The sequence below is a fragment of the Branchiostoma belcheri genome, unplaced genomic scaffold, assembly GCF_001625305.1.
Source record: "Branchiostoma belcheri isolate BF01 breed outbred unplaced genomic scaffold, Haploidv18h27 scaffold319, whole genome shotgun sequence".
NCBI classification, from domain to species: domain Eukaryota; kingdom Metazoa; phylum Chordata; class Leptocardii; order Amphioxiformes; family Branchiostomatidae; genus Branchiostoma; species Branchiostoma belcheri.
Window position 1 is genome coordinate 19218 of NW_017803931.1, and position 13626 is coordinate 32843.

A 13626-nucleotide genomic window follows, 5' to 3' on the forward strand; every position below is an offset into this window, starting at 1 on the left:
TTTCCACTAATACTAGAGAATACAGTCATTATCATTAACAGTAGCAATCAACTTGCTTCAACCATTAAATGTAACTATGAAGGTTTTCAAAAGTAAAAGAATCTTAATAATGTCTGATGTAGATTGAAAATACAATGTATTTGTCATCTACAAGATCATACTAGCATACACATCACTTTCAATTGTATTAGAACGTAAAAAAATCATATAGGAGCAAGAAGCAGAACTCCAGTCAGTCTCTGAGGAAGGTGTCTGACGGACACCGAAACGTCAGCAAGGTAAATAGTTTGGTTGTGTAAAAGAAAACTCTAAGTATACTTAACCAACCTGATTTTCAGAATATACACTGTCAATCACGTAATTCAATGCAAGAAGAAAAAAATACAGCGCTGAAACTTGAGAAATTCTGGACAAGTTTTGTCCTCCTTACCTTGTGCCTGCGGTGTGAGAAGGTTGTGCAGGATGAGGTGCATGAACAGGGCTGCATCGTCTGCACTCCTCCCAAGGGCACGGCCCAGCTGCTGAAGGTCAAGTTCAAGGTGCTGCCACAGGAACTGTGACAGATTGGGCGGTCTGGGGTCGATCACATTAACAACACCCTAAAAACATGGGGATAATATTATATAAATGACAGTCAAGTTCTAATATGATGGTAGGAATCCTGCAGAGAGAAGAGTGACTATGGTATGCCCATCACCAGTCATCATTGTTGACTGAATAGTGTGTTTTCAAACTTTTGCTGCAATTAATATGATTGGTTAAGGTGATTAATCTGATGTAATTAGAAATGATTGACTCTTAGTAGTCCTCTATCATTCTACACTCACATTTACTATCAATAAAATTAAGATTCGGCTTGACACAATGGCCAATCTACCTGAGGATTATTGGTTGCAGCCTTGACCATGGCTGCATGCATGACCAGTATGACAACACAGGTGGCCACAACGGTCAAGTCTCGCTCAGCGATGGGCACAGCCGGCCTGTTTGCTGCAGGACCCAGGATGTGACCAGGTCTGGTGGCATCATTGCTGAAGAAATCAGGAAATTTTAAGATAAATAAATAGAACAAAATTCAGAACTTATCTATTTAGTAGTTATGTTGAAGGTAGTACATCAGAAACAAGGACGTGTCAAAAAGTGTGATATTATCTGTTTTCAGGAAAAGAAAATGGAGCAGAACCCGTAACTATTATTTGCCAGTCTAGCCAAGATTATCGTATCCCATGGCAATTTTTTTGTTATGGGGGTTTGGTTATATCCTCACAAAACCATCCACAAACTGACCTGCCACACCATCAACCAAATTGACCACCATCTGGTTTAAATTGTACGGGTTTTGCTGGATCATCCAGTTCAAGTCTGTTTAAGACTTCCTCAAAGTGTTGAGCCTATAATGTAGCCACTCCTTGTCTTTCTTCTTTCTGTACCCAATCACTTGTTCAGCTTTTTCACTGTTGTTATATTTTTTTATAATCATGATGATGATAATTATGGGTTCACCACACCACGAAGTGGTGTGGTGAAACCATATTGCTTTTTCTGATGTTTCTTCTCCTTCTCCTTCTTCTCCTGCCATTTTTTAAATGGATTCAGCTTCTTCATTTTAGGGCCCAAGGTCCTGAAATTTGGTATGGAGGTACAGTGGGCAAATACCCCTAGGCGTTTTTTAAATTATTGTGATACAGGCTTTTAGAATGGTTTTATTTGAGTTTTTTGGCTGTGTTATAGCAAATGTATTACTGTGTTAGTCTGCCTTGTTTACCACGTTTGGGCATGAGTCATCAGAATGGAATGCAGGGCATCAACCAATAGGCATGCAGCTTTCCTCTATACTTCTTGCTGATTGGCTGTTGGGATTTAACTTGATTAACACCTGCACAGAAGCATTTCCATACTGACAGTATGTCTGTATTCAAGTGTTTTGGTAGGTATTTCAAGCTTTCCTGCTCCAGCATTGGAATGCCGGGCATGGACGTTTTTTTTTTATTTTGAACATCAACAGTTTGCATTATGCAATTAAAAATCCTAACCAATAAAGTAGGGAATAGCTATCCAACTGTTGTTTTAGTTGTATTTTACTTCATATTATAGTTATATCAATGTAAATCATTGTTTTCCCTTGTGTTTCTCATTCTTTCCCTGCCATGTCGTAAAATGTGGTGAACCCATCGCTGTATTTGCTCCAAAGCAAATATTGGCCTTTCTAGTTTCCATCTTGCTTCTACTGTGTTTTGCTCTTCTTCACCTTCACCTTAGTTTCTGGGGTGTGTATCTTGTAGGTATCAAACACTTTGCAATTCCACCTAGTGGGAGGAGTTGCTCTTAGCTTTAGTCTGATCTTATATAATTATTATAACACGTTACTATAGTTACTAGTAGATTTACCCATCAATACCAACCCTCCATCTCATGAGGAAGTGGAAACAGCAACGTAAGCCAATGATTGAAGAATGGCAAAGCATCAGGTATTGACTCACTAAAGGCAGAGCTTTATGAAGGCAGACTGTGCCACAGGCACACTTCTCCTAACAGACCTGTTCACTTAGAAGATCTGGAAACATGAAACTATCCCACAGAACTGGAGCAAAGGCCTTTTCTTCAAAATCCCAAAGAAGGGAGTTCTTTAATACAAACAATAGATAAAAATATCATACTAGCAACAGTGACAACTGGTGGGGAATATGTAGACACGGTCCATCCCAAGCAAGGTTTCTGCAGAATCTCAAATGGATGATTCCCTTCTGTGGTAGGTCTGGTGTTAGACAGGGGTGAATCCAGTCTCACCAATACAGATCTTGATTGCAATTGACATGGGTAATGCAAGAAGCTGTATCAGACCATCTCCGTGGTATAAAATGGTCTCCTAAAAAGTACAGATTGCTGAGGATAAGCATAATCGGGATGTAGGATATTTTGGGATATCCCGCAACCTGCTCCAGGAAAAGAAAGAGGCAAATAGACAGGTTTGTACATGAATACAATTAACCCAAGTTATGTACATAAACACTCCTCTGAACCCCCTATCAGTATAGATGGTGAAGACCAGTGAGTGAAGGCCTAAGTCTTCACCTAGTGTTACCTGGGTGCCATCATGAGCTCAAAGGATGGTGCGCAAAAGGACATCAAAGTATGCCTGGACAAAGCCAGTAAGAGGCTCCTTCAGTCGTACAAACAATATGAAAGTCTGAGCAGTACAGTCTTAGAGCAAAGCTCAGACTCTACAACTAGTTACAGTTATGTAAAATCTGTTCTTCTATAGACTTGGAGGGTAATTAAAATTACCTGGAGAAGAACTGTATCAGGTGGCCAAGGACAGACTCAGATCGAAGATAAAGTCATGGCCTTACATATATGTTAACTAACTAAGTACACAATGTAAGTATCATAATGGCAATTTTTTTGTGTGCATTATCTTACCCAATATCACAGCTGTACATGGACATTGTATTTCAAAGATGACACACAATGTACAATCAATTCCTCACGGCTTATGGCTAACTATCTTCCCTTAAGTCACCTTGAGTAATAATAATAAATAATAAGTAAAAAATGAGAAATTTAAATACATTTTGACGTAATGTATCTTTGATAAATTCTCACTTTCTAGCATCCTGCACTCCCTGGACAGGACGGTGGTCAAGCCCTCCAATGGCCGCCCCACAGTCAGGACAGCGGCTTTCCTCCATGGGTTTATGACACTCGCCGATGGAGTAAGGGTGTCCGTTAGTACACTGGTACCAGCCGAGTGACTGTGCTCCTAGCGCCTGACGTACCTCCATCAACATGTCTTCTGGCATAGTTGGGAAGTAAGAATGCTGAAATAAGAAAAGATTTAGTCAAAATTATGTGGTTAATTCTGTGGCAATGGGCTTTGGAAAAATGATCACCATCCGGCTGTGGAATTGACCACTTTTAGTGGTGAAATCCTCGGCCATGAAGGGACTAAGTCATAACGCCCGCGGTAGCCGAATTTCTATCAAGGCTGATGAGTTTAGCACAGTGACTATAAGTGGTCAACTCGACGACTTATCTGGACTTATCGCCTTTAAAGTGAGTCAAAAGAACAACAGGAAGCCAGTAAATTTATTTTTGTCGCAAATACTTTCTATGGCGGCTAAATAAGAAATTACATCATCAGCTGTAACGTTACATTACTAACAAGTTTATCGGCACTACGAATGTTTCATTCCAATCAAACAAGCGGCATCAAACAAGCGGCATCAAACAGTCAAACTAACAAATTCTGTACATCAACTGTACATTACTAAAAAGGTTTTACGAAGGTTGTATGTACTATCAAGTTACGAATTCTTCCCAGTGTACATTTTCACCATTTTACATTGAGGGGTATAGGATTTCACCACTAAAAGTGGTCAATTCCACGGTCAGAAACATTACTACACACCATAGTAACTATGGTAATCATTCTTTCAAAGACAGATGCATGCCACCTGATTTTGTGGAATTGACCACTTGAAGTGGTGAAATCCTTGGCCTTGACTGCTTAAGTCCCTCACGGCCATGGATTTCCCCACTAACAGTGGTCAAATTTCACGGTCTTCCAATATACCTGGATGTGCCTTGGGCAAGAACAGTGAGGACAAGTACAAAATGTACAACAAAGATATGACCATTACTAAATCTAACAATCAACTAAAGAGAATCCAAGATGGCGGCGGGAGAATCCAAGATGGCGGCAAAAGACTGACGTTATAGTAGGCGCCAAGATCCCGCATTTTTTTACATCTTCTACGTTTAAACTGCATATTTACGCTATGTACTCCACATTATCTAGTATCGGGTCTTCTGTGGTGTCTTGTGGTGCAGGCTAAGGGGAACTCTGTGGGTTAGCCATTTATGAACACCTCGTCCCCAAAAGAAACGCTGAACTTGCTAAAGACAACAACATTAACTTTAGTTATCTACTGTACATGCCAAGGATACCTACGCTGTATTTTTGTCAACGCAAAGGAAATTTAAAGAGAAAAATTGATGCAGTTGACATTGTACTGTCAAAAAGAGATGACCTTTTGATTGTGTGATTGGTCTCTGATAGATTTTCTTTGACTTTGAGTCTGTTATGAAATGAGATATTACAAACTTTAGAATTTTAACTTTAGATTTATTTGAAAATTAAAAAAATTAAATAAAAAAAAACAATCAAACTACATAATTTAAATGTATATGTCAGGGAAGAGAATAAGTCTTTGTCGACAGAGACTCTGATTAGGATACTGTTAAATAATATTATAAAATGTGTTAGCCAAGCATGATTTCCCATTCACAAATTTTAAGTAACATCAAGTCAATCCATTGATCTAAAGTGACACAATCAAAGTTGAAAAGTGCTGACTGGCTTTTAAGTCTTAAAATGACAGGATCTGAGTCCAATTGGGATCTCTCCTGGTAGAATGACTGATTTTACCAGATCAGAGTCTCTACGTACTACAATGTATACCTTGACATGTGCAAGACTTTTGGTGGATGCATCTAATAAATGTAAACATATCAATGTAGCTAGTTCACCCATTTCTTCCTCCTTCAAACTTTTTTCAAATCACCAAGCCATCTAAATTTGGTTGGAAAACAAGCAGAACAAAAAAAAATGGCAGTAGAAGACCTGTGGTAGACGCATAATGATGGTGAGTATTCTTAATTTAGTAGTTACTCATTGGCACAATCTGTCATTGAATACCATCATTCTAATAAAACCTACATGTACAGCGTGGTTCTGTGGGTTCTGTAGGAGGGTCTGGAGTGGCAGTAGAACACCTCCCACACCTGTACCCAGAACAGCAGCAGTGTGGATCACTAGTGCAGACAGGGTCCTCTGGATGGGCGGCTGGTTTGGTGTCACTGTAAGGGCAAGATTACCACCACCCTGGGAGAATACAGAGGAAAGTTATATAATACCAGAACAACTAGAAAGGTCACATAATAATTATGCAAACGTTTACCTTCACATGGTTTAGCCCGACAAACTGCTGCTCTGTTTATTACCTCCGGGGAAGGAGACATCCTTCCACGGAAGGGTATTAGAACAGAGATACTGAGATCAGTTTCCATGTTCGCATCTATTTGTCGTGGTGGGGTGGACAGATTTTTTTTGGGACTCAGTATACGTTTTGCTATTAGGCTGCAGATGATGCACGTTTTTTCCTTTTTGAACCTCTTCAACAGAGAAAAACAGCACCAGACTAAGTGTGTTCTCCTACTCACCTGGTTGTACAACAGTTCCATAGCGAGCTGCTTGTTGGCGAGGACAGGAGAGTCATGCAGGTACTTGCGTGAGACAGTGATGTAATCCTGGGATGGATGGCGGGCCTGGTTGGTGTCGGCTCGGGAAACCGTGACCTCACGGTACAGCGCCAGCAGGAGGTGAACTTCTCGCACATTTTCAGGAATGTTCATAGCCTGATGAAATGGCCAAAACAGGCGTATCACAGAAAAGTTACAAATTTGGAAATAAATTTGGTACATATAGGATAACTGGCACTTCTGAGTCTGGAAAATGTGAAAGACATGGAAGAATTCCCATGCTCTAATGCACTACTGTAACAATTTTCAATTACATTCATTTCTTTTGCCTAAAATAACTGCCTAGTACATAAAAGTATAGGCAAAAATTAAGTCAACATTCAACAAATTGAATGCAATAAATAAAAAAAACTAACCTGGAGGACATCATTGACAGCGTCCATCTTCTTAGTGGCCATGGACTTGGCCAGTTCTTCCCTCAGCCGTCGGTAGTCATCTCCACACATGATGAAGCGATCTGGGATGACCTCCTAAACACAGGAAAACGCTGCAGTTTATCGAACAGCTACCTCACTCAATGTAAATTGTACTGGTATTAAACTGGTGCAACTGTCCAGTCCTGTACAAATTGGGGTGATATTTGACCCAAATCTGTGTTCACATTTGATGCCTGCCTATTCCACCAGATGCGGTGACACAGACTGTCCTCTTAATCTAATTTAAAAATTAGTCTATCAGCAACAGTTATGTCTTTCAGATAATATGACCAGTGTCATGACTGTAGATGACCTGACATGTAGACAACCACCTATCAAATTCTCTCTCAGGTTTCTTTTTATACTTTTCTTTTCATGGAGATGTTCTTTTACATGTATGTCAGATAATGTTAACAGGGTAGCGATTTCATAGCCATATTATTGAACACACTACGTCACTGCATCCTCTTGGTGGAATATATAGGCAAGCAAACGTGAACATGGATTTGGGTCAAATATCACCCCTACATGTACATGCAGGACTAGTAGAAACCAATGATTTTTTTTGGAAATAGGATTTTGGGTCAAAAAGCACCAAAACTGATATTAGTGTATTTGTCCTTTAAAAACTGAAATATAAGATTCAAAATTTCCTTCTGGAAACAGTTCTGCTGTACCCAGGAATATGAAATGGTTCTGTTACACCCAGGAACACTACAATTTGTTACTCTGCACCAACCTTCCCACCCCTGGCCTTAGGTGGGATGATCCATTGCAGGTGCTGGTGCAGCTGTGCCTGTTCTGTCACGCTCAGCAGACTGTCCATGCCATAGCTGCGGTATAGCTGCTTCAGAAGGAACACCAGCGACCACTCCAGCTGTTTACACAGCTGGCAGGCCTGGTCCAACAGCATCTTGGTCAACCTGTTAGTGTCACAAGAAGGGTCAACTTGTAAGTTGGAAGTCCTTGCAGTCACTTTAGTCACATACATGTTTAATACTGTAATTACCAAAACCCTGATGAGAATCTAAAAAGGTTTTGTTGACCTTTCAAAGACTCTGGATTTAGTCTATTGGTGTTAGGGAAACATCACAGTCAACTGTATGTCACTTGGGCAAAAAGGGGTGTCGCTATACATGTACAAGAAAAAGGCACAATCCAAGAACATTGAAAAATGCCACAAAGATTCCCTGTGTATAGTATTACATGATTGTATGTAGTAAACCCCTGATTCTGCGAGAGAGTTGTAAAATTGTTAGGAAGGATTTGGCAGTCTTCGGCTAATATGCACATAGTGGTCAGGATGCTTCAGGTTGGCCAGCATTCAGGGCTGGTTTGTGGCTGATTTGGGGAATGGTTCTGAAATGGTTTGGACATGGCTGGCGTAGAATATACATGTAGGCGTGGCCTAAATCTGGTCAGACTACCGACCTGTTCAGCTGGTGTTTGGCTGGTGAACTTCAGGAACAAATCCGGGAGAGGGTCGTGAATGTGTCTCAGGGGCTTTAGACTTTGTTTGGAGATGACAAGATTATAAAACGTCACCTGTAATGTGTCTTCTTCATCAGTTTCTTCTCCTCTTGCACTGAGAGAGCCCTCCTCCCATGATATTCATGTAGGAGTTGTGCAGCGACAGACAGTGCAAACCGTATGTTGGCAATAAACAGCAGTGTGGCCACGGACAGACCCGGATGGTTATGCTGTGCCTGCCTGCCGGCCTGCTGGAGTTTGGAGACAGCAACTCTAACCATTGCTGTCTCTGTGTCATGAGACTGGGCAGCTTCTTGCTTGTAAGAGTCCTGTAAAGTTAGAACATTTAACAGTATATATAAAGCATTGAACAGCGAGCAGATTATTATTGGAATGAGCAGAGCACTTTGGACTAATGCCTCTGACTATTTACAGCTTAGAGGTACATATCCAATCTTTTGTCACAAACTTCCCTGTTACATAGCGGATCATAATGACCCCCAGTGGGGGTCTTCACACTTCGCTAAAAAAGGAAAAATCTCAATATTTTAGACAAAATCTTGAGATCTTATGAGACAATCTTCAGATTTTTCATGACAAACTCCAGATCTTTCAGAAAATCTTGAGATGAAAACAAAAGGTCTCAGGATCTTTCCAAATGTTTTCAAAGCATATTGAGATTTTTCCATATCATCTTGAGATGCTTTAAAAAATATCAGGATTTTTAAAGCAATCTTGAAAAAACTTGAGATCTTTTAAACAATCTTGATATTTTTCAAAGCATATCAAGATGCTATGGAAAAATATCAACATACTTTGAAATCATTTCGAAAGATCCTGAGACCTTTTGTTTTCATCTCAAGATTTTCTGAAAGATCTTGAGATTGTCATGAAAAATCTCAAGATTGTCTCATAAGATCTCAAGATTTCGTCTAAAATATTGAGATCTTTGCAATAAATATTGAGATTTTTCCATTTTTAACGAAGAGTGAAGACCCCCGCTGGGGGTCATTATCCGCTATGTAACAGAGAAGTTTTTGACAAAATATTGGATATGTACCTCTAAGCTGTAAACGGTCAGAGGCATTAGTCCAAAGTGCTCTGCTCATTCCAATAATAATCTGCTCGCTGTTATAATAATTCCACTGTCATTTCAAGCACAAAATCTTATTCTGCATTCTAAGAACATACAAATTGTACAATGTGTGTGATGTTACCTGCATGTAATGACTTATACTTGAAACACATTTTAGACTTGTACATTGTACATTGTAGGTCCACTGTGAACAGCGTCCAGATTAAATTTGGACTGTCCAGAGCACTTTGGACAAATGCTTCTAGCTGTCTTCAGCTTATACTTACAATGCTAATATTTTGTGAACAACTTCCCTGTCACCGTATGGATCATAATGACCCCCCGGGGGGGGGGTCGTCACGCATCGTTAAAAATTTCTATAAAATCTCAAGATGTTTCAGAAAATCTCAAGATTTTCCAAAACAATCCCAAGATTTTTTGAAAGATCTCAAGATTGTTTCTGACAATCTCAAAACAATCTCAAGATTTTTTAAAAGAATCTTTTATTAATTAGATTTTTACAAACAATCTCAAGATTCTTTGAAACAATCTCAAGTTTTTTTAATAGTCATATTGAAATTGCTGTTTAAACGTTATGTAAGATTGATAATAATCAATATCAGGATTTTCCGGAGGTTTTATTGCTGTGTAAGTTCTGTTTTAGCTCGTTGACAAGAGTTTTTTTTACTTTTCTGAAGCTTGTCAATGATAGATTAACCCCATGGCCCATTCACAGTTTGACGGTTTCCTCTCTCCTTTTTTTGCATCAGTAGACTTGTTGAAATCAGTCTAGTAAAGGGTATCTCACCTCCATGCATTGGATGAAGATGACCAAGAGTTCAATGACCTCTTGCTTCTCCACCACAAAGCCTCTGGCAGCCTGCAGGTACTTCTCCATGTGAACAATGACTTCCCGGGAACTGTGAGGAGGTAATAAATAAATAAATAAGCACACATTTCTCATTGTTCTAAATACCATCGATAGTAATACTGACTTAAAGACTCAGTCTGTTATTTTAAACAATTAACTAAAATTCAACAGAATACAAAGAGGTATATTCATTAATAATTCTTATAAACAGTGCAGATTGTAGTACAAACATGTAGTACTACATACTAAATCATATCAAACATTGAGAATGAATCTTAACTAAAAGTAAGATGCATGTCCATGAGTTTCAAGAGTCTCAAACACATTTACCGTTGTAAATCAATGAATAGCATGGGCTTCACAGTATTATGCATTTGAAGTTCAACTTATCATAAAGTTCACATAAATGACTCACTTTGCTTGGAGCAGAAGTTGCAGTAGGAATGAGCGGATGATAGGTGTCTGGTCGATGCAATCATCCTCGAATGGCGTGAATTTTTTGGTTTTGGCAGCACTTTCTCCTTGACTCTTTCTCACGACATAGCCAAGAAGCATCTCCACCACGCCTGCCTCTGGAGGCGTGCCGCCAGAGAAACAGAAGCGAGACACTAGCTCCATGAAGAAAGAGTTGCAGCAACGTCTGTAGGCATTGTACTTCTCAACTGGTTCCCTGTCATTGTAAATTTTATGACAAAATTTACATGAAATAATCCAGGTATTATGTTAAATGTTCTCAATCCTGTGGCTTGTTTAAACTGATTCTGCAGAAGTATTAGACTAAACAATATTATCATATAGGCAGGTGGCGTTGACCAATCAGAAGCCGCCATTCCATATTGATTATGACACCATAATGTCACAGTTAGCATGATACAAGTATTGCAAAATCATCCCAAGTGTGCTTTATTCTCACACGTGTGCTTTGTTGCAGAATAATGCACACCCTGGAGCAAACCATTATGGGGAGTTATAGTTTAAGTTTGTATGATTGTGTTATACAGGAATTTGTCACTCTTTACTGTGTAAGTTTTGATAGGCTATGTGCGAACGAGGTGGCTTTATTCGGTGGTTATAGAAACTGACAAGGCTTTATCACATCATATATTCACCTCGGGGCGAGTCATTAACCCTTAACAGGGCTCGAAATTCATTTTTGGGAATAGGTGCACCCAACCTAAAAAATAAGGACTGGTGCACACAAAAAATTTGGGTGCACCATATAAAACAAAACCTGATTACAGATCTTACTGCTCCTCGTATGAGCTTGTATCTGAAATGGGAGCACTGACACTTAAATGCCAAGAATATCCTGTATACAATATACATTTCATAAGTACAAAAAATACCTACAGAAATATTTGGGTGCACCAGTGCTCCCACAGAAAAAAATTGGGTGCACAGCTCCAATTTTGGCTGCACTAATTAATAAGGTGCACATGCACCCGGTATTTTGAGCCCTGCTTAATTAATACCTGAGTTCCAAGGTAATGGTACACTGGAAATCTCCGGGCACTGCAGCACGGCACAGTGGACAGCTCAGTTTATCAGGGGTCAGCCATGTGCGCAGGCAACGTTGGCAGCCGACATGGTGACATGGCAGCTTCACTGGTTCCGTTAACACCTCTTTGCAAATCATGCAGTCTCGAACCCCTCCACTGCAAACAAATGAATATTAATTGCACTGCTAAAGCATGCTATTACAAACTGCATGTACACTTATATGTATTTTTAATGTTTAAGTCCTAGCCCTTGGCAAGGCTGCAATTTTGCAAAGACAACATTTTACTACCAAATTTGCAAATGACCTCCACATTAATACAATAAATGCATAGTGATGTTGACCTTTAACTGACTTACACAATGTCACAAGAAATTTCCATCATTTACCAATAACCATTTCACATCAATTATGCAAATTAGATATTACATTTGCATACAGTGTGTGTGTAATTACTATCATAATGTTAAATGTTACAGCATGCCATATCATACATTGTACATGTAGATTGCATACATTACATGACTGTATCAAAGGCCCTCTCTTTGGGTTTCTCTTACTAGCGAACGCTCACAAATGCCCAGGAATTTTCGCACGAATCTCAATTTTTTTTGTGCGGTCATGTCCAGAGTGTGCTCCCGCATGTTCATACCAAGTTTGAAGCGAATCCATCTAGCCGAACTTAAATAAATCAAAATTTACTGTTTTTTTCTCTTCTTAGCGAATACCCACTTTACTTCCGGGTTTGAAGCGAACGCCCACTACTCCTTGCAAAATATCGGCCCTAAAAGGAGTGCGCAATGCCGGCAAAATCTACCACCACATTATGTGATTTCTTAATGGTGAATGATTGGAATTTTATACCTTGTGACGTGTGTAAGTTAATCAAATGTTAACAACACTTTGCATATATCATGTTGATAAAGGGGTTATTTTCATAATTAATGAGGAAATGTTTGAAATGGAATATTGCTCAAGGAAAAGAAAAAAATAGTAGTTTGAGTTTAGAAACCCTGAATTTAACAATAATCATTGTAACCTTACTTCCATATTCAATGAGACAAATCCCCCCCAAAATCATTTACATAATAATTAAACTCAACATATTTCATGGTATGAGGTCTCCAAATTCTTTTAATGTAGCAGTCTTGGGGTACCTGGAATTATCAGAGCTGACATTACATGTATGTCTACAACACAATATATCAAGGAAGAGAAATTCACCTGAAGTATTTGGTAGCAGCGTCACTATTGCAGGATTTCAGGAACCTTTCAACTTTCTTCATGGTCTTCACACTCTTGAAATCATCATTCAAACTGCTGAGGATCTAGCATTAATGAATAAAGGAATTAGAAAAATAAATACAAAATGTATCAAATCAAAAGGTTTAAAAAAATTACTGCTTATCAAAAAAAACTTCAAAGACATCATCAGCACAGCAGCAGTTCATCCCTTGACGGAATGTTATGTATTGCGTACAAAATGTAATACAATCATTGTATAACTTTGGTAGATTCTCCTTAAACAAGCTCTATCTAGTTCAGAGTTTCACAGAGCATACATTTACAAAACTGTAATAATTATAAAACTCTGGAACAAAAGGGAGGAGGGCTTATGACAATACAAGCTTGATAAGATTTTGTTTCTTCATTTATCAAAAAAAAAGGCCAACCTCCCACAGCCTTTCCATCTGCATGGTGCTGAGGGACTCCTCACTGTCAGCAGCAGTGAACATGTGTTCCATGAACATCTGTAGGGTCTGCAGTCTGATCCACAGGAATCTGAGAATAGTAGATTGCTACATGCAATAAAACTACAAAATAATGTACATGTACATGCTTGAAGTTTTCATGTGCATTTTGGCACATCACAAACTGTACAGCCACTGTGTTTATTATGAAATTTACATATTAAATACAATACACTTAACATTCATTTCAAACATCTCTGAGTAATCTTTTACATATTAATCAC

General features: G+C 39.0%; 1 protein-coding gene across 1 annotated transcript in view; it reads right to left on the reverse strand.

Moving 5' to 3' along the window:
• The window catches only part of LOC109474771 (E3 ubiquitin-protein ligase RNF213-like), a 122127-nt gene that overhangs the window by 4130 nt on the left and 104371 nt on the right, over window positions 1-13626 (reverse strand). The window contains 13 exon segments of the mRNA XM_019775133.1: window positions 431-599; window positions 878-1031; window positions 3604-3818; window positions 5720-5884; window positions 6223-6417; window positions 6678-6791; window positions 7477-7660; window positions 8283-8536; window positions 10091-10202; window positions 10569-10823; window positions 11626-11808; window positions 12876-12979; window positions 13325-13433. Of these exon segments, the coding sequence (XP_019630692.1) occupies window positions 431-599; window positions 878-1031; window positions 3604-3818; window positions 5720-5884; window positions 6223-6417; window positions 6678-6791; window positions 7477-7660; window positions 8283-8536; window positions 10091-10202; window positions 10569-10823; window positions 11626-11808; window positions 12876-12979; window positions 13325-13433 (2213 nt within the window).